Source organism: Zeugodacus cucurbitae, chromosome 5 (assembly GCF_028554725.1).
Source record: "Zeugodacus cucurbitae isolate PBARC_wt_2022May chromosome 5, idZeuCucr1.2, whole genome shotgun sequence".
Classification (NCBI taxonomy): Eukaryota; Metazoa; Arthropoda; class Insecta; order Diptera; family Tephritidae; genus Zeugodacus; species Zeugodacus cucurbitae.
The window spans coordinates 18077279-18095781 of NC_071670.1; the positions used below are offsets into that span (position 1 = coordinate 18077279).

The 18503-nt window shown below is 35.7% G+C and overlaps 7 protein-coding genes across 12 annotated transcripts in view; 4 read left to right on the forward strand and 3 right to left on the reverse strand.

Moving 5' to 3' along the window:
* The window catches only part of LOC105218069 (O-acyltransferase like protein), a 35241-nt gene extending 33681 nt beyond the window's left edge, over positions 1 to 1560 (forward strand). For all 5 annotated transcript variants that reach the window (XM_054230709.1, XM_054230708.1, XM_054230711.1 and 2 more), the window contains 4 exons: positions 93 to 286; positions 655 to 971; positions 1036 to 1184; positions 1259 to 1560. In XM_054230709.1, the coding sequence (XP_054086684.1) occupies positions 93 to 286; positions 655 to 971; positions 1036 to 1184; positions 1259 to 1546 (948 nt within the window). In that variant the 3' untranslated portion in view covers positions 1547 to 1560. The remainder of the gene's footprint in view (positions 1 to 92; positions 287 to 654; positions 972 to 1035; positions 1185 to 1258) is intronic.
* Positions 1561 to 1960: 400 nt separating this feature from the next.
* LOC105218065 (probable 60S ribosomal protein L37-A) lies at positions 1961 to 3587 on the reverse strand. Its single transcript, XM_011193413.3, has 3 exons — positions 3428 to 3587; positions 3003 to 3138; positions 1961 to 2234 (listed from the first exon to the last, which is right to left on the reverse strand). Exons 1-3 carry the CDS (start codon positions 3428 to 3430, stop codon positions 2092 to 2094), a joined length of 282 nt encoding a protein of 93 aa, XP_011191715.1. The 5' UTR covers positions 3431 to 3587; the 3' UTR covers positions 1961 to 2091.
* A 385-nt stretch (positions 3588 to 3972) lies between these two features.
* On the forward strand, positions 3973 to 4886 carry LOC105218066 (gametocyte-specific factor 1 homolog). 2 transcript variants are annotated; one of them, XM_054230714.1, is made up of 2 exons: positions 3973 to 4312; positions 4423 to 4886. In XM_054230714.1, the coding sequence occupies exons 1-2, from the start codon at positions 4133 to 4135 to the stop codon at positions 4762 to 4764; spliced, it is 522 nt and encodes a 173-aa protein (XP_054086689.1). In that variant the 5' UTR covers positions 3973 to 4132; the 3' UTR covers positions 4765 to 4886. The 2 variants fall into 2 exon arrangements, with proteins under 2 accessions (XP_054086689.1, XP_011191716.1); XM_011193414.3 differs by having other exon boundaries at positions 3986 to 4312; positions 4447 to 4886.
* On the reverse strand, positions 4398 to 6283 carry LOC105218067 (protein D7). The gene is made up of 2 exons (XM_054230713.1): positions 5975 to 6283; positions 4398 to 5920 (listed from the first exon to the last, which is right to left on the reverse strand). The coding sequence occupies exons 1-2, from the start codon at positions 6149 to 6151 to the stop codon at positions 5150 to 5152; spliced, it is 948 nt and encodes a 315-aa protein (XP_054086688.1). The 5' UTR covers positions 6152 to 6283; the 3' UTR covers positions 4398 to 5149.
* A 1933-nt stretch (positions 6284 to 8216) lies between these two features.
* Positions 8217 to 9712, reverse strand: Rtc1 (probable RNA 3'-terminal phosphate cyclase-like protein). The gene is made up of 4 exons (XM_011193410.3): positions 9540 to 9712; positions 8735 to 9481; positions 8525 to 8681; positions 8217 to 8471 (listed from the first exon to the last, which is right to left on the reverse strand). Exons 1-4 carry the CDS (start codon positions 9600 to 9602, stop codon positions 8293 to 8295), a joined length of 1146 nt encoding a protein of 381 aa, XP_011191712.1. The 5' UTR covers positions 9603 to 9712; the 3' UTR covers positions 8217 to 8292.
* A 601-nt stretch (positions 9713 to 10313) lies between these two features.
* On the forward strand, positions 10314 to 11165 carry LOC105218063 (gametocyte-specific factor 1 homolog). The gene is made up of 2 exons (XM_011193411.3): positions 10314 to 10599; positions 10665 to 11165. The coding sequence occupies exons 1-2, from the start codon at positions 10432 to 10434 to the stop codon at positions 10950 to 10952; spliced, it is 456 nt and encodes a 151-aa protein (XP_011191713.1). The 5' UTR covers positions 10314 to 10431; the 3' UTR covers positions 10953 to 11165.
* Positions 11166 to 13583: 2418 nt separating this feature from the next.
* On the forward strand, positions 13584 to 18376 carry LOC128922059 (gametocyte-specific factor 1 homolog). The gene is made up of 3 exons (XM_054231476.1): positions 13584 to 14660; positions 14714 to 14962; positions 18238 to 18376. The coding sequence occupies exons 1-2, from the start codon at positions 14487 to 14489 to the stop codon at positions 14954 to 14956; spliced, it is 417 nt and encodes a 138-aa protein (XP_054087451.1). The 5' UTR covers positions 13584 to 14486; the 3' UTR covers positions 14957 to 14962; positions 18238 to 18376.
* The last annotated feature ends 127 nt before the right edge of the window (positions 18377 to 18503 follow it).

Sequence of the window (18503 nt, forward strand, 5' to 3'; positions counted from 1 at the left end):
GAGTAATTTCAGCTAAAATATACACTGCTTATTATCTAGTATTGTTAGAACTAATTTATGAATTATTTTCATTTTACTATTATAAAATCCAGTGCTTGACACATACGCATCATCTCGGCATTGATACCGAACTCTTTGCTGTCGCACCCATAATGATACTCAGTCTATGGAAATGGCCAAGAAAGGGTTTGTTCATTTTGTTGTTACTCGGCGCTATTGGAACTGCAGCCCGCTACTACACGACCGTTGTGAATCAATTGTCCAATTACATCTATTTTGGCACAAAGTGAGTAAACATGATTTTCAATCAATAATTTTAAAAATGTACCTATGTACATCTAAAATACCTAGATTTATTTACAGTCATAACCTCAAAATGATTTCCCAGGAACTAATATATGAACGACCCATTACAAAAAATAAATTAAATAAACAAATTAAATATCAAATCAAAAGTCGTAAATAATTTAACTATTGGTAATTTCACTTAAACCACCAAATTTTTTTGTTCTTCTCCAATTTAATCCGAAAAACTTTAAAATTAAAACATCATCGTCCTTTTGAATCTGTTTTAAGAACAAATTTTGTATTTTAGTTTCAAAAATCCCTTAACGAAGGAATATCTAAATAATATTTTATATTCTCCGCATTTAGTATCCAGCGCCTCTTCCGCACAGCCGACTACATGTACTCATTCCCACCCCACCGCTCCACCGTCTATATAATGGGAATTTTGCTTGGCTATTGTCTGCGTAAATACCGTGGCATACAACTAAGCAAAACACAACTGCGCCTTGGCTGGGTGGTGGCTACTGCCTGCGTGCTTATTTCTCTATTGGGACCTGCGCCAATGGGCGACATCAACTACCAATACAACACTACACACGCAGCCATTTATGCGGCATTCGCTCCGATCGCTTGGTGCATATTCTTTGCGTGGATCGTTTTTGTCTCGCATAATGGTTATAAAAGTGAGTTGAAAGTCATAACAATTATTTATTTTATAATTTTAAATTTTTAAACTTTTCTTATTAGACAAATTCACCGACATGCTTTCGTGGAAGGGATTTCAAGTGTCTACAAAATTGTCCTACGCCATTTACCTTACACAGTTCCCGGTGTTCTTCTTCAATGTTGGCCGCCGGCGTCACATACATCACTACTACAACTTCGTTTCAATTATTGTGAGTACATTCATATTCATATTATTCATATATTTGAAGAAATAAATTTAATTTTTCTCACAATATCTTTACAGCTTGATACCAATGAATTTATTTGCATATTCCTCGCGTCGGTTGCGCTGACAATCTTCTTCGATGCACCATTCCAAAATATTAAAAAGTTGATTTTCAAACGGGCGCCGGCACCGAGTAAAAAGCTGGAAAATGGTGATGTGAAAGCATCAACAGAGATCAGTAGCGATTCAAAGAAGCCGCAATTATTAGAAGCGAGTTCCACATCAGAGTCAAACTTAACAACATCGACGGCACTGACGGAGAGTACGGCTTCAAATGGAAAAGTCGTACACGCTCACAGCGATTAGTCATTAGATTTTAGTTATAATAAAATGTTCAATATTTTATTTAGCTTATAATTCGTTAATTAAGTCATTATTTAATAATTAGCGTGAGTTATAGTCCATAAGTCTGTGATGTGTACGCCCTTTACTTCTGTAAATTACTTTAACTTCTATATTTGTACATATATATATGTATATGTGCATGTCCATATGTCCAAAACGCCAATTTTTAATTTATAATTAAAAAGTATATTAAAAAATATATTTTTGTTTGTTTTCCAAAGTTAAACATACTGAAACTTTCCTTTTCCTCTCCAACTAATTAATAAGTTGACAGTTGACAACTAAGTATACTGGATTGAAACGTATTGTAAATAGTTAAAAAATAGTATTTGCTTTGATATAGCTTGCTTTAAAAATGAAATAAAATACATGCGATTGTTTTACAAAAAAACAGAATATTTTATTTATCTCCTTTTTAGTTTAAACAATTCCTTAAAAAAAGAAATCAACCCTAGACAGTAGACACACAAAAACCGGCTAATAAGCGTTGGTACATGTTAAGTCACTTATTTGGCCTGGGTGGCCTTCTTGGGTTTAGCTTGGGTACCCTCACGGAAACCGTTGCGGAAACGACGTCTGACCACTTTCAAGTAACGCACGCGACCAGTACCAGTGGTCTTCCTCCTCTTAGCCTTCACTGACCAGTTGTCTGCAAGAGAAAAGAAAATATATTAGTATATATGGAAATTTGATGTGCGCATGTGCAGTATCGACTTAAATTCAAAAAATCTTATCAAAAATATCTTTTAAAATTTAAGTATTAGGATCAAACTAATACACAAGCTATTTTATTTTCGATAGGTTATATTGACACTTTTTTTAATTTGAATATCGAAGCTTTATCTCCAATTTCTACATCTTTGTGTAGCTTCATGAAATATTATTGAAATATATCTCAATGTCATAATACTTTCCATAGCTATATAGGCAAACAATCTTATTAAATATAATATGCTTATTTTCACATCCAAACAAATTTAATAAAAAAGCTTATGCCATCTTTCGACTGATTAGACTTCCTAGGACTTACGATCAAATAGCCAAACATACGATTGTCTATCCAGCAAAGAAATGGTATAAATATGGAATTATGAAATAAATATGTGATTTGAATGAAATACGTATGATGACAAAAATAACAAACACTGTTCAAACCTATCAAATACTAGGTTAGTCGTATAGTGGAACTGTTCTGAGCTAAGTAAATAACCGACATTCCGTATGTGGGACCAGAGTTCTTATGGCACAAATACCGCCAGTGTGGAATTGCACGGCATTCTGTTTTCTATCATAACACTACTAATATTGAACTTCATAACCTAGTCGTTGAATGTAACATTTCCTTAGAAAATAAATCTTTTCGATTATTATACAATACAGTATATATGTGTATATAGTAGTTATATTAAATACTTACATGAACGCAACTTAGCAGCGGGATATCCACATTGGGAGCATGTTGACTTTTGGATATGGTAGGATGAACGTCCGCAGCGACGGCACAAAGTGTGCGTCTTATTATGGCGTTTACCAAAGCTTGATGTACCTTTCGTCTATAAAAGAAAAACACAGAGTTTTAATTAGAAATTTTGAACCAAATTAAGTGATATATTATATTAAGTTAAATCGTGATCACTATTTCCAATTGGCCATCATAACTAGTCTATTCTTCCGCACATCTAGGATTTCCACGTAATTATTCCTTGCTGGTCCAAAATAACTATACTTTTCGATAAATTCACATTTGAACTTCAAAATGTAGTAATTTTCACTTATTTTCACAATATGATGGCACAGAAATTCACAGATTTTATAAAAATCTTACATAAAAATTTGACCTACCATCTTGGATGGCGAACAGCCGTAGAAGAAAGAGAGAAACGCTGTCGGAACGAAGTGGAACTTGAAACTAATATGGCGAAATGTCAATTTGATGATGTTGCCATAGGGTACGAAAATCAAAATGTGGATGTTTTGTGAAACACTGCCAATGTTAAAAATATATGTTTAATCATTTTTATAAATTTTCAAAAATTTTAATATGTCATATATGGAGATAGTTTTAAATTCGTATTGAATTTACTTGTGATTTTTATACTCAAATAATGTTTTCACTAAAACTGAACTGATTCTACCATACATTTTGTTTAAGAGTAATTTTAGACAAAGAAGTATCTTAAGATCGTTATGTTATCAGCATTGTAAACGTGGACGAAAGTTTTGCTCTTTGCCACCTTTTGGAATAACTTATTTAATTTAAATGTTCATATTTTTAAAATTCGATTCTAATAAAAAGCATGCGAAAAAATATTAAAATATCCGTTAAAAGATATATATATTGAACAAATTATTACACCAGCAGAGCATTATAAAAACCTATGTACACTTGACTCCTCATATAATAATTGGCAGCACAGTTTAATCATTGAAACCTAGATTTTTACCGTTTCTCTTGAGATCAGATTTCAGTAATAAATTTTATTTTCACAATAATATTCTTTAAAGCCCACATTTTAAACATAACTCCACAAAAAGCATTTTTTGAATATGTTCCGTCGTGTGGGTGAAGAAGTAGATATTCTCACATGTCCTTATAACCAAGCACATCAGATATTGCGTGGTCGTTTTCAAGTTCATTTAGTGCGGTGTCGGAAGTCGTATCCAAACGCCAAAGTGATTGTGTGTCCGTTCAATGTGACCCACCGGATCAACGAACAAGAATTGGATGTAAGTATAGGAGTTTTTTTTCTGAAATGAAATACCACTATTAAACTGAGATATTGTATTATAACATATATTATTATTAATGTACATAGTTATTCATGTGTTTCATATAGATCAAATCTGTATTTCTCTTGCAGTGGCACGTGAGCACCTGTCCAAATCGTCACTCGTTTGAAGTTTTCAAAAGCAACGACACACATGCATCCTTGTCAACTTCTACACTGTCCAACTCATTTAATGACGATGAAAATCAAACTAATTCTACTTGGCAAACTGCAAACACTTCTTTTGAATTGGAAACATCTCAAAATTGGGACGATCTGCCCAGTGTACCATCATATGATCCTAAAACATACACTGAAAAGGCAAATGTGTTGCGACAACCTGTTGGAATGAAACCATCAGAAAGAGTTGCATTTCGTAATGCTGAGCGTAAACGACTGCAAAACTTATAAAGCTCCACAACATTTTTCAACGTACTGACTACGTTTAGTATTTTCTTTTTTCCCATTGAAATGTTTTCTATATTGTGTTCAATAAAGATTTCACTTCAATTTGAATTATATTTTTATTTGAATTTTTTAGTTTGAACTTAATAAATCTACATACACTACAAATTTGTCAAACAGTTAATATGTAAATAAAAATTAATATTACTACAATAAAATATAAGTCAAAATATAATTGGAATCTTTTGTAACAAAAAAGCGCAAAATGACATATGAAAGACTAATCAGGGATAAATATTTGTATTGTTTTCAATGCACAAATATTTGTTTTTAAATTATAAAAATACCCGCCCATGTAGTTAACACAAACTATACGAATAATAAACATTTATTAACGAAAGTCACCATTACGGGATGAATTCCTGCGATCATAATTGTACCCACGGTAAGCACCACGTCCATAAGATGGCATACGAGTAGGATATGCAACCAGACGAGGATAGTGACTGTTGTTACTGCTGTTGTAATTGTCATATCGATCAGAGGAGCCAGTACCGCTATTATAATAAGGATCGTCATCAATGTCATATGTTGCTGGCAAAGACGATCTTTCTCTTTTATGGTAGCTTGAATATCGGTTGTCCCCAGATCCACCTGAAATCCGAGGTGGTGGTAGGGGAGTTGGCAAATAAGAATTGCGTTCGTCAATATGTCTAAAGTGTGCGTAGGGCGCAGATATTGGTGATCGACTTCGTGATCGTGCTGCCTGGCGAGGTGGTGATGGCGAGATCGAACGTATGCGTTTAACTGAGACGGATTCTTCGTCCTCATCTTTTTTATTAACGTCTGTTATTGTGGTTTCTGTTCGCCCCTTTTCTTCGTAATCATCGTCACTCTCACTGTAACTCTCTTCATCGCCCAATCGTTTACGTTCTTGTTTAATAAACTCTTTTCGTTCAGCTGGAGGAATGCCCATGGGTTTGCGTAGAACATTTTTCTCAGCTATGAATTTCTGTGGATCATAATCATCAACTTCGGTATCATCCCAATTTTCTTCGCATTCTATTGGTATTTGCCGAATTGGTTCTTCTTCTTTTGGTGCCACTGTGTCATATTTATATTGCGTTATCAGTTTACGATCCGGACAATTTGTAACATGTAGCTAAAATTGAAAGTTTATATTTATATCGAAATTATTATAAATAAAGTTACTTACAGTAAATTCTGGTTCCGGTATGTGGTGAGTACTATTAAATGGACATTTTTGAAGCTCAAGTTGTGGATAATTTTGACGACACTTGATAAGATGAGGTTGCAAGCGTTTGCGCAACATGTGATGCGCTTTATTATAGGGGCACACCACTACATCGTCATCGTTCTCGCTGGAAAACATTATTAAATATTCCTACGTGTAATTACAAATATTATTATGAACTTTATAGTTGATTATACTTGACATCCGACCTTAAACAACACGGATTAAATTCACTAAATCATATTTGACACTAAATTATCAATGAGTTCTGTTCGTTTTAAAAACGTGTGCTACCAATCATTTTATTTCTAATGTTAGTAATATGTACATAGTTTATTTTTTAATTGAAAGATTTTTTTTCTTTTTAATTTAAGTAATTGTGATCCTATTGATGTATTTCATTGCATTATTTTACATGGAAATAGTTTATTGTTTATAAGTTATAATATTAATTTCAGCTCACAGTTTTTTATCCATAAAGTTTGGCTGCACTGTCGAGCAATTGACAATTGAAATAATGTATAGGGCAAAGTGTATTCAACAAAGTGAACTAAGTAACGGGTGATTTTTTTGAGGTTAGGATTTTCATGCATTAGTATTTGACAGATCACGTGGGATTTCAGACATGGTGTCAAAGAGAAAGATGCTCAGTATGCTTTGACATTTCATCATGGATAGACTTACTAACGAGCAACGCTTGCAAATCATTGAATTTTATTACCAAAATCAGTGTTCGGTTCGAAATGTGTTTCGCGCTTTACGTCCGATTTATGGTCTACATAATCGACCAAGTGAGCAAACAATTAATGCGATTGTGACCAAGTTTCGCACTCAGTTTACTTTATTGGACATTAAACCAACCACACGAATGCGTACAGTGCGTACAGAAGAGAATATTGCGTCTGTTTCTGAGAGAGAACCGTATAAAATACAGCTCGTGCAAGAACTGAAGCCGAACGATCTGCCACAACGTCGAATTTTCAGTGAATGGGCCCTAGAAAAGTTGGCAGAAAATCCGCTTTTTTATCGACAAATTTTGTTCAGCGATGAGGCTCATTTCTGGTTGAATGGCTACGTAAATAAGCAAAATTGCCGCATTTGGGGTGAAGAGCAACCAGAAGCCGTTCAAGAACTGCCCATGCATCCCGAAAAATGCACTGTTTGGTGTGGTTTGTACGCTGGTGGAATCATTGGACCGTATTTTTTCAAAGATGCTGTTGGACGCAACGTTACGGTGAATGGCGATCGCTATCGTTCGATGCTAACAAACTTTTTGTTGCCAAAAATGGAAGAACTGAACTTGGTTGACATGTGGTTTCAACAAGATGGCGCTACATGCCACACAGCTCGCGATTCTATGGCCATTTTGAGGGAAAACTTCGGAGAACAATTCATCTCAAGAAATGGACCCGTAAGTTGGCCACCAAGATCATGCGATTTAACGCCTTTAGACTATTTTTTGTGGGGCTACGTCAAGTCTAAAGTCTACAGAAATAAGCCAGCAACTATTCCAGCTTTGGAAGACAACATTTCCGAAGAAATTCGGGCTATTCCGGCCGAAATGCTCGAAAAAGTTGCCCAAAATTGGACTTTCCGAATGGACCACCTAAGACGCAGCCGCGGTCAACATTTAAATGAAATTATCTTCAAAAAGTAAATGTCATGAACCAATCTAACGTTTCAAATAAAGAACCGATGAGATTTTGCAAATTTTATGCGTTTTTTTTAAAAAGTTATCAAGCTCTTAAAAAATCACCCTTTATTTGACATCTTTTTTATCTTGAACAATATAATATATATTGATAAAATTGTTTGCAATTTGTCAGTTGGAGCACAAAACATTAGTAAATTGCTCCCATGAGTTGTTTTGCATAAGCAGAAAGTATTCGGCATTTTCTTTTATTCATTTAAAAATATTTTTTTTTGTTTGAAATTTGTTTACTTTTGAATTTCAAAATTTGAATTTTTGAATAAATGTAAGGGTTAAATCAATGCCAACAAACATGTCAAATTCGGGAAAAAAAATTAAATGTCATGTACTTAGTTCACTTTGTTGAATACACTTTGGTATAGGGTATACCATGGTTCAAATAAAAATTTAAAAATTATAATCTTAATATATAATTATAATATTAAGAAATTCTTGCACCATAAATTTTAGAAAGCAAAATATTTTTCATCAATATCAGGAAAGCCGGAAAAGTCTATTTATAAACACAATCTATTAGGAGTTTTTAATTTTTTATTAATTTAGTATGATTAACGCAATATTGTCTCTTTTAATTTACACGTTTGCTTATATTCGTATAGCCGATGCCAACACATGTCATCAACACTTTTTGAGCACCTGGCAAAGCATCTTCTTCGTCATCATTTTCAGGATTTTCTAACTTAAACGTTATTGAAAAGAAATCGCGTAAATTTTGTAGAAAATGTATCGTATATGTAGAAAGTGGACCTATAATGACAGAAAATTAAGTAATTTATATATATCTAAGGAAATATGCTTACCCGTTAAAAATTTGGAAACATTCTTCTGGCTCAATGCCATAAAGAGGGCGACAAGCCATTGATATGTTGAGTCACATGAACCGCCACGGTAAATTTCATCAAGTAATTTCATTGCAGCCTCGCGACCCAAATCTTCAGGTATAGAAGGATCTTTCCCCTAAAATAAATGTGATGGTAGTTTAATCACTAGAATTTATTTTATAAACTTACTTCTTCTTTGCCGTTTGATATACTTTCAGCGCCATAACAAACGTCATCCGTTGTCTCCGCTACCAAAGAAATGCCGAAGCCTGGTGAATTACCAGACATTTTACCACGATTTTGATCAGTGTATATATATACGTCGGGCAGGAATTTTAACATCACACCCTTTGCTGCTTCTACAGTGCGGTTGGCCATTGCAGGTGATACTTTGCATGCGTAAACGGTGCCGCGTATGCGCTTAACCATGCCTTGGGATTGAAATTGCAGTGAACGTAAGTTTTTACGTACTGGGCAACGGAATTGCACTTCACCGCCGCCAAGAGGTGCAGCACCTCTTTTAACCACTTTAAGCTCTAAACCTTCGTCCACAACTAAAAATCGTTTGAGAACTGGTAACGCAGAGCCTTTTATGTGATCAACTGACGGCGAGTCTTTACTGTTTGTTACTCCTTTTAAAGTTGCATTGATTGGAATTTTACAGAATGGACCTAAAGCTATCAGTGCATCCAAATAATAGCCTACACCACGTTGAAAACAACAATCATGATGCAGCACACCGCCATGCAAGAGACCCGGTGTAAATAGAACAGAGGTTCCTGATGGATTGAGTTCAATTTTGGTGCCGTTTGTTAGCTTATCTAGCAATCTTATTAGTCCTATTTCAAATTCGCGCAAACCCGGAGCCGTGTCATCATCCAAGTGAATATGTGTTATCTTTACGGGTTTGCCACTAAGGCAAGAGAGTATTAGGCGCTGAGGAAATAAAATGTAATATAATAAATTATGCATACAAGTTCTCAATAAAATTTACCTGTTTTAAAAAATTGCTGCCTCGGTATATGAGACAATTACCTTCTTGTGATACGGGTGGCATATTAGAGATTTATACTTAGTATCACTCCAAAATTAAATAAACTATAAAGCAATGCACATTGTTTTCATTTGTGGAGCCCACATGTGAATATGCGGAACGTTTAAATGTCAAATAATGTAAACAGTACGAATTTGGCAGCACTATTTTATACACAGAGAAAAATTAAGCATATAGTAAAATAATGATATTAAAACCACTATTTATTTATCAACAAAATGAAATTTGTTAAATGAAAAATAAGTAGAAAAAGTAAGAAAATATGACATATAGCGTTAGGTGGTTTTATGTCGCCATCATCGGGAATGGAAAGTTGTCCGTTCCATGTCTTTAGGTTTGTTGAGTTTTTAAATAGTATAATAGGAGAAGCCGCTTGAATACTGACATTTAAATCTGCATACTTTACAGCAAGAATATGATCTGTTTTCCCATCAATAATAGTAAAGACACTTAAGAATTAATATTTTAAATACAAATAAAAATTGTGGAGACACAGTGGATGGGTGAATCAGACAAATATGTGCAATATGTATACGAAATCATTAATTAATTGTATTGGACAAAAGCAAATATGAAAAGGTTTGTGCAAAATTTAAGTGTATGGTATTTTTATTAAATGAAATTTTCTTCGATCTGGTATACTAAGATTAACATATGGTATAATTCACCATGAAATTGATTTAACGTTTGTTTTTTGTTTTTGCTGACTATTGTTTAATCTTTAGTAAATGAAATAATACTGTTAGGTACGTTATCAGTTAACGTTGCATTGCATTGAAAGTGTAATACACACAATAATTTAATCTTTTGACACGGTAGCGGCAAGGAAACCATGAGTACCCATGAAGAATATGTGCAATGTCCATACGATCCAGCGCACACGATTTTGAAGAAGCGGTTTCAAGTACACTTAGGTCGGTGCCGTAAAAATCAGCACAATGCTCCCAAGGTGACATGTCCTTTCAACGTGACACATATCCTTAATAAGCAGGAACTTGATGTATGTATTATTATATTTTCTAATTAAGGAGTTTATTAGTGACTAATTGTTTACATTTTTTAAAGTGGCATGTCAAAAATTGCCCCAACCGTGCTTCTTTTGAGCATTACAGGCATCGAGAAGAAGCAGTTGAACCAGGGAGAGCGACTACATTAGAATCATCATCACAGGTTTATCAATTGGAAACTGAAGAAAATTGGGATGACTTGCCGCCCGTGCCCACGTATGATCCACAGGCATATGCGTCAAAAGCGCCAGTTCTTAGAAATTTACAAGGACAACCAAAGTCTGTAAAAAAGAAATTTCGTTCAGAGGAAAGGCGTCGCCTATTGAACATTCATCGAAATAATTAACCATACAATAATATGAACGATTATCAATCAAACAAAACAAGGACTGCGCTTTAAATCACAAATACCCTAAATGCAAAGGGTAAATTCAAAGATGATTGTAATGGTAATATAATAATAATTTTGACTCCATAGTTATATATACACAAATTGTAAAAGTTTTCATGTAATCTTAATGTTTTTTAGCAATGTTCGAAATTTAAAAATTTTTATATTGTATATGATTTAGTATGTATAACGAAAACAATGTGATTAGATTAGAGCTTGTAACGTTTTTTCAAAAATATTGCGTATTTAAAGACTATTGTAAAACGTGTGATATATATATATATATATATATATATATATACATATATATTCATATATATATACATAATCAGTTAAAAAGTTGTGAACAATATACAATTGTAAAGTTAGATTTATTTATTTTAAAATATTTTAACCCTAAAATCGATTTCATATTTTAAAGACTATTGTAAAACGTGAGTATATATACATATATATATATATACATAATCAGTTAAAAAGTTGTGAACAATATACCACTGTAAAGTTAGATTTCTTTATTTTATAATATTTTAACCGTAAAAAGTTTCTTTTAATCGTATTTCATATGTAGCAAAGTTCGAAGTTTACAAATTTTTATATTGTATATGATTTAGTATGTATAACGAAAACAATGTGATTAGATTAGAGCTTGTAACGTTTTTTCAAAAATATTTCATATTTAAAGACTATTGTAAAACGTGTGATATATACATATATAACATAATCAGTTAAAAAGTTGTGAACAATATACAATTGTAAAGTTAGATTTATTTATTTTAAAATATTTTAACCGTAAAAAAGTTTCTTGTAATCGATTTCATAAAGACTATTGTAAAACGTGATACATATATATATATACATAATCAGTTAAAAAGTTGTGAAAAATATACCATTGTAAAGTTAGATTTCTTTATTTTAAAATATTTTAACCGTAAAAAAGTTTCTTGTAATCGTGTGATATATGTATGTATATACATACATAATATTGATAAAAAATGTAAATAATCGAATATAGTATATTTATATGGAAGTTTTTTAATAAAAAATGTATTTGTGTATTCCATTTCAGATGTATTTTGTTTAAAACCAACGACGTCCAAACCTACTATCATTTTTAGTCCAACTGAAAACATTCGTCCAACAAATCGATGGACTGCTTAATCGGCATATTTGCAATACATTTTTTTTTCAATATTTCCTTATTTATTGAATCTGCTTGTTTTTAAGCCTAACAACAAGTTATAAAATCTTAAATCTATTTAAAAACTAGACAAGCTCTACCAAGCTGAGCTGTATTGGTGAAACGTTTGCCAGAGAATGTAAAATATAGAGAAGGTTCACGGCGGGCTAGTTGGCCACACTAATTTGCTTTTCGAAGGGGTACTCGTTTCTATAAGGAAGTTTCACCACAGAATTCTATAAGGAAGTTTCACCACTGTTTAACATCAGAGGGCTAGAAAATAGCAGAATTGAGCGTTTGCAGTGTTAAATGAGAAAAATTGTGTTAATTTCTATGTTAGGAAATGTACGCTTACATATTTGCCTATATACAATGCGCATATGACTTTTTTGCATATAATTTATAGATATTTTGTTGATAATTGATATGCAGGCACATACGCACATACATACATATGTAATGCTTTACAATATATAATAACCTAAATTACTTTATATTCTTATTTAAATGTAACATAATAATACTACATTTATTTACTTTAGTCATTAAAATGTCACATAATATCATAAATATGTATATTATCACAAAATGATAAACGTACGCGCATTCGTAATTACATATGTGCACATGTAAACAAATATCAAAAGAACCATTCGAATTGTGTCTATATGTCAATTTGTCAGCATTCAATATATGTATGTATGTATGTAAATAAATATGTGTACTCATGGCTTCATATAAGAGCTTCGTTGCCACGGACAACGACGAATGGCCGTAGCTTATGATTTTTTGTGTTCATGTCAAAGAGCTGTAAGGAATGTGGAGCGTACGCAGGCAAAGAAGCCCAGATGTCCAACATATAATGTCTTTAAGTTTTATGCCTTGTTTCTTTAAAAGATCATTAGTAGTTATTCTAAATATGATTTAATATGTTGGTAGATATTAAAATTCATTTAATTATATAGATAACCAATTAATACTTCAATATTTGACAATACATATGAAGCGCAAATATTATTACGGCGGGGTCACTTGAAACGGCCCTGTAAAGCTCGATGTGTCGAAAAATTGATGGCCGCCTGCGCAATGCCAAAGCAACGCATCATTGTGTTGTTGGTAGAAAATCGGCTTGTCGTAAATATGTATGAATATGTATGAGCAAGCAAACATATCGACATAAATTTTTGTGAGCCACAGAATTTTTGCTGAAAAATATTTTAAATCGACTCAAGGGCTATGTTGTCACTTTTATCCCTATGTTTTTGCGGCGTTGCAACTTTTCCTTCTGGAAGAAACATTAGAAAAATCTTCAATTTATGATTTTTGCCATCGTCGCGAAAAGGAGTTTGTTGGCATGGCATGCGCGGGGAGATGTGTATGGCTCTGCTTTTATGAACGAAGCAACTTTGCCAAGTGAATGTGCGCCTGCGTTCATGAATGAAAATGTTTTTGTTGTGTTTACTACAATATTTGGCTACGTCGATTGGCTGCCATATTGACTTGTGATGCTGCTTATGCGTTTGAGGCGCTTGTTGTTTTTGTAGAACAATGCTTTTGATTTTTTGTGATGGTTGGCAGATTTACGTGCACGCATATGCAATTGTAAGTTTGTGTGTTTGTTCAGTACATACAAACATATGTATGTATATGCATACAGAGCAATGCGCGCACATTTGAAATGTCCTTCACTGATAAGTGATAATGAGACAATTCGAATTTTTGAAGACATATGTACCTGTATATGTACATATATATGTACATACGTAAGTTTCAGTTTATGCAAGTTTAAGTTACGAAATATGTAGTTCATTATAGTGTTATAGGAAATGTATTTAGTATAAAAATATAAACATATTTTTATGAAAGTATGTACATACATATGTATATTATTATAGAACATTACATAAATATGTGCGTCCGTTTGAATTTTTTTTTACAAATATACCTCTGAAATCGCATAATTTATTTGAAATATTTTCAATTGTGGATGCATTCATAAATATCCGCAAAAAGAATTTCATATCAGTTGTATATAGTAAGCATATAAATGCATCAACATATAAACAAAGAGCCTAACATGCGTCTATAATAGAAATGTAAACCTCTGAGCATATTTTTCAGTTAATACTCAGCTCTGTTACGAGGCACTGTTAATATTTCTCCTTCCGAGCCAGCAGTGGTGAAACTCGCTTATAGGATTTTGTTAGTTTTTGACAATTCACACGCTGGTCCGCAATTGGACCTTCTCTATATTTTACATTTCTGGTTCTATTTACATTCTCTGGTTCTATTTCTGGTAAAGTGTTCAAATGGAGGGAAATACTGTTGAGGATATTGTTACCTGTCCATATGATAGGCTACACTGTGTTCTTAGAAAACGTTTGCAATTACACCTGATTAAATGTCGTTTGAATTATCCGCATGTGGAATTAAGAAAGTGTCCAATGAATCAATTACATTTGGTGCCAGAGCCTGAATTCCAGGTAAGTGATTTTAAACAGCGGCTTAAAATTTGTAATGATATGAATAATCCTAGCATCATTTAATGAATTGTCCTGATCGCAAAATAATTGCGCATTATAAATATTCGGGTGAGACGACATTTATGAAGCACGAACCGATTGAAAGTGAAGAGAATTGGGATGACACTGATACTGGGGATTATAATCCTGAAACATACGTTCGTAACAATCAAATAATTCGACAACCTATCGGGCTACCTTCACAACGTAAAGCATTTAAACACGAGGAAGAGAAACGATTGCAACAGTTTTGTTAAGTGTAGGTGTATATATATATATATTTGGCGTAGGAACCGCTTTAAGCGATTATAGCCGAATCCACCAGAGCGCGCCACTCATTCCTCCTTTTTGCTTTTTGGCGCCAATTGGAAACACCAAGTGAAGCCAGGTCACTTTGCACTTGGTCTTTCCACCGGAGTGGAGGTCGTCCTCTTCCGCGGCTTCCTCCAGCGGGTACTGCATCGAATACTTTCAGAGCTGGAGTGTTTTCTTCCATCCGTACAACATGACCTAGCCAGCGTAGCCGCTGTCTTTTTAGTCGCTGAACTATGTCAATGTCGTCGTATAAATCGTACAGCTCATCGTTCCATCGCCTGCGGTATTCGCCGTTGCCAATGTTTAGAGGACCAAAAATCTTGCGCAAAACCTTTCTCTCGAAAACCCCAAGAGTCGTCTCATCGGATGTTGTCATCGTCCACGCTTCAGCGCCATACATCAGGACGGGAATAATGAGCGACTTATAGAGTTTGATTTTGGTTCGTCGAGAGAGGACTTTACTTTTCAATTGCCTACTCAGTCCAAAGTAGCACCTGTTGGCAAGAGTGATTCTGCGTTGGATTTCAAGGCTGACATTGTTGGTGTTGTTAATGCTGGTTCCCAGATAAACGAAATTATCTACAACTTCAAAGTTATGACTGTCAACAGTGACGTGGGAGCCAAGACGCGAGTGCGCCGACTGTTTGTTTGATGACAGGAGATATTTCGTCTTGTCCTCATTCACCACCAGACCCATACGCTTCGCTTCTTTATCTAGTCTGGAAAACGCAGAACAAACGGCGCGGTTGTTGCTTCCGATGATATCAATATCATCGGCATACGCCAGGAGCTGTACACTCTTGTAGAAGATTGTACCCTCTCTATTTAGTTCTGCAGCTCGTATTATTTTTTCCAGCAATAGATTGAAGAAGTCGCACGATAGTGAGTCACCCTGTCTGAAGCCTCGTTTGGTATCGAACGGCTCGGAGAGGTCCTTCCCGATCCTGACGGAGCTTTTGGTGTTGCTCAACGTCAGCTTACATAGCCGTATTAGTTTTGCAGGGATACCAAATTCAGACATCGCGGCATAAAGGCAGCTCCTTTTCGTGCTATCGAAGGCAGCTTTAAAATCGATAAAAAGATGGTGAGTATCGATTCTTCTCTCTCGGGTCTTTTCCAAGATTTGGCGCATGGTGAATATCTGGTCCATTGTGGATTTTCCAGGTCTAAAGCCACACTGATAAGGTCCAATCAGTTCGTTGACGGTGGGCTTTAGTCTTTCACACAATACGCTCGACAAAACCTTATATGCGATATTGAGGAGACTTATACCACGGTAGTTGGCGCAGATTGTGGGGTCTCCCTTCTTATGGATTGGGCAGAGCACACTAAGATTCCAATCGTCAGGCATGCTTTCTTCCGACCATATTCTACAAAGAAGCTGATGCATGCACCTTATCAGTTCTTTGCCGCCGTATTTGAATAGCTCGGCCGGTAATCCATCGGCCCCCGCCGCTTTGTTGTTCTTCAAGCGGGTAATTGCTATTCGAATTTCTTCATGGTCGGGTAATGGAACATCTATTCCATCGTCATCGATTGGGGAATCGGGTTCGCCATCTCCTGGTGTTGTACTTTCACTGCCATTGAGCAGGTCGGAGAAGTGTTCCCTCCATAATCCCAGTGTGCTCTGGACATCCGCTACCAGATTACCTTCTCGGTCCCTACATGATAATGCTCCGGTCTTGAAACCTTCTGTTAATCGCCTCATCTTTTCATAAAATTTTCGAGCATTACCCATGTCGGCCAGCTTTTCAAGCTTTTCATACTCACGCATTTCGGCCTCTTTCTTTTTACGTCTGCAAATGCGTCTCGCTTCCCTCTTCAGTTCTCGATATCTATCCCACCCCGAACGTGTTGTGGTCGATCGCAACGTTGCGAGGTAGGCAGTCTGTTTTCTCTCCACTGCGGAACGACAATTCTCATCGTACCAACTGGTTTTTTGGCGTTGCCGTAGACCAATTGTTTCGGCTGCAGCGGTATGCAATGAGTTTGAGATGCCGTTCCACAGCTCCCTTATATCGAGATGCTGATGAGTGCTCTCAGAGAGCAGGAGTGCAAGTCGAGTAGAAAATCGTTCGGCTGTCGGTTGTGATTGCAGCTTTTCGACGGCGAACCTTCCTTGTGTTTGTTGACGGGCGTTCTTTGCTGCACAGAGGCGAGTGCGTATCTTTGCTGCTACTAGATAATGGTCCGAGTCAATGTTTGGTCCTCGGAGCGTACGCACGTCTAAAACACTGGAGACATGTCTTCCGTCTATCACAACGTGATCGATTTGGTTGCGCGTGTTTCGATCAGGGGACAGCCACGTTGCTTGATGAATTTTTTTATGCTGGAATCTGGTACTACAGACAACCATATTTCGGGCCCCAGCGAAGTCGATCAGCCTCAGGCCGTTTGGCGATGTTTCGTCATGGAGGCTGAATTTTCCGACTGTTGTGCCAAAGACACCTTCTTTACCCACCCTGGCGTTAAAATCGCCAAGCACGATTTTGACATCGTGGCGGGGGCAGCGCTCATAGGTGCGTTCTAGGCGCTCATAGAAAGCGTCTTTGGTCACATCGTCCTTCTCTTCCGTTGGGGCGTGGGCGCAAATCAGCGATATGTTGAAGAACCTCGCTTTTATGCGGATTGTGGCTAGACGTTCATCCACCGGGGTGAATGCCAGGACTCGGCGACGGAGTCTCTCTCCCACCACAAATCCAACACCAAATTTGCGCTCCTTTATATGGCCGCTGTAGTAGATGTCACAAGGACCCACCTTCTTCCGTCCTTGTCCCGTCCATCGCACTTCTTGGACGGCGGTGATGTCAGCCTTTAGTTGTATGAGGACATCAACCAGCTGGGCAGAGGCACCTTCCCAATTAAGAGTCCGGACATTCCAGGTGCATGCCCTCAAATCATGATCCTTAGTACGTTTGCAGGGGTCGTCATCAAAAGGGGGGTTTCTCATCCGAGGCTCGGTGTTTGTTTTCATTGGGGAGATTTTTTTATGTGGTGGGTCCCAAGCCCTACGCACAACCGCACAAGCGGGCTTCGCCTTCTCACTTTAGCTCGCCTCCAAACGGATGTCTGTTAGCTACCCAGGGGATACTTGGTCTAAAACCGGAAGTCGTGAGCTGCTTGAGTCATATGCAAAAGAATCGTTCCTGGCCACTCCCAAGTGAATGGCAATCAGAAACTTTCCTCACTTGCGTGAACTTCTACATATGACCCCATCCCCCAGGTGTATACACTCAATAATTATATGTGTATTAATACCCTTCTACATAAGGTTCCTAATAGGAACTTCCTATGTATTCTTGTAATAATATTCAGGCTTATATTTTAATAGAACTAATACATATTTATTTTTTATAAAAATATTTTAAAATGGAGCACTTATTTACTTCACTATGTGTATCTGGCAAAAAGTGAGATTATTTTAGGAATCTTTGTGCTTTTTTTATTTTTGTTTTTAGTACAACTGTGTAACAGAATTGCTGGATGCAA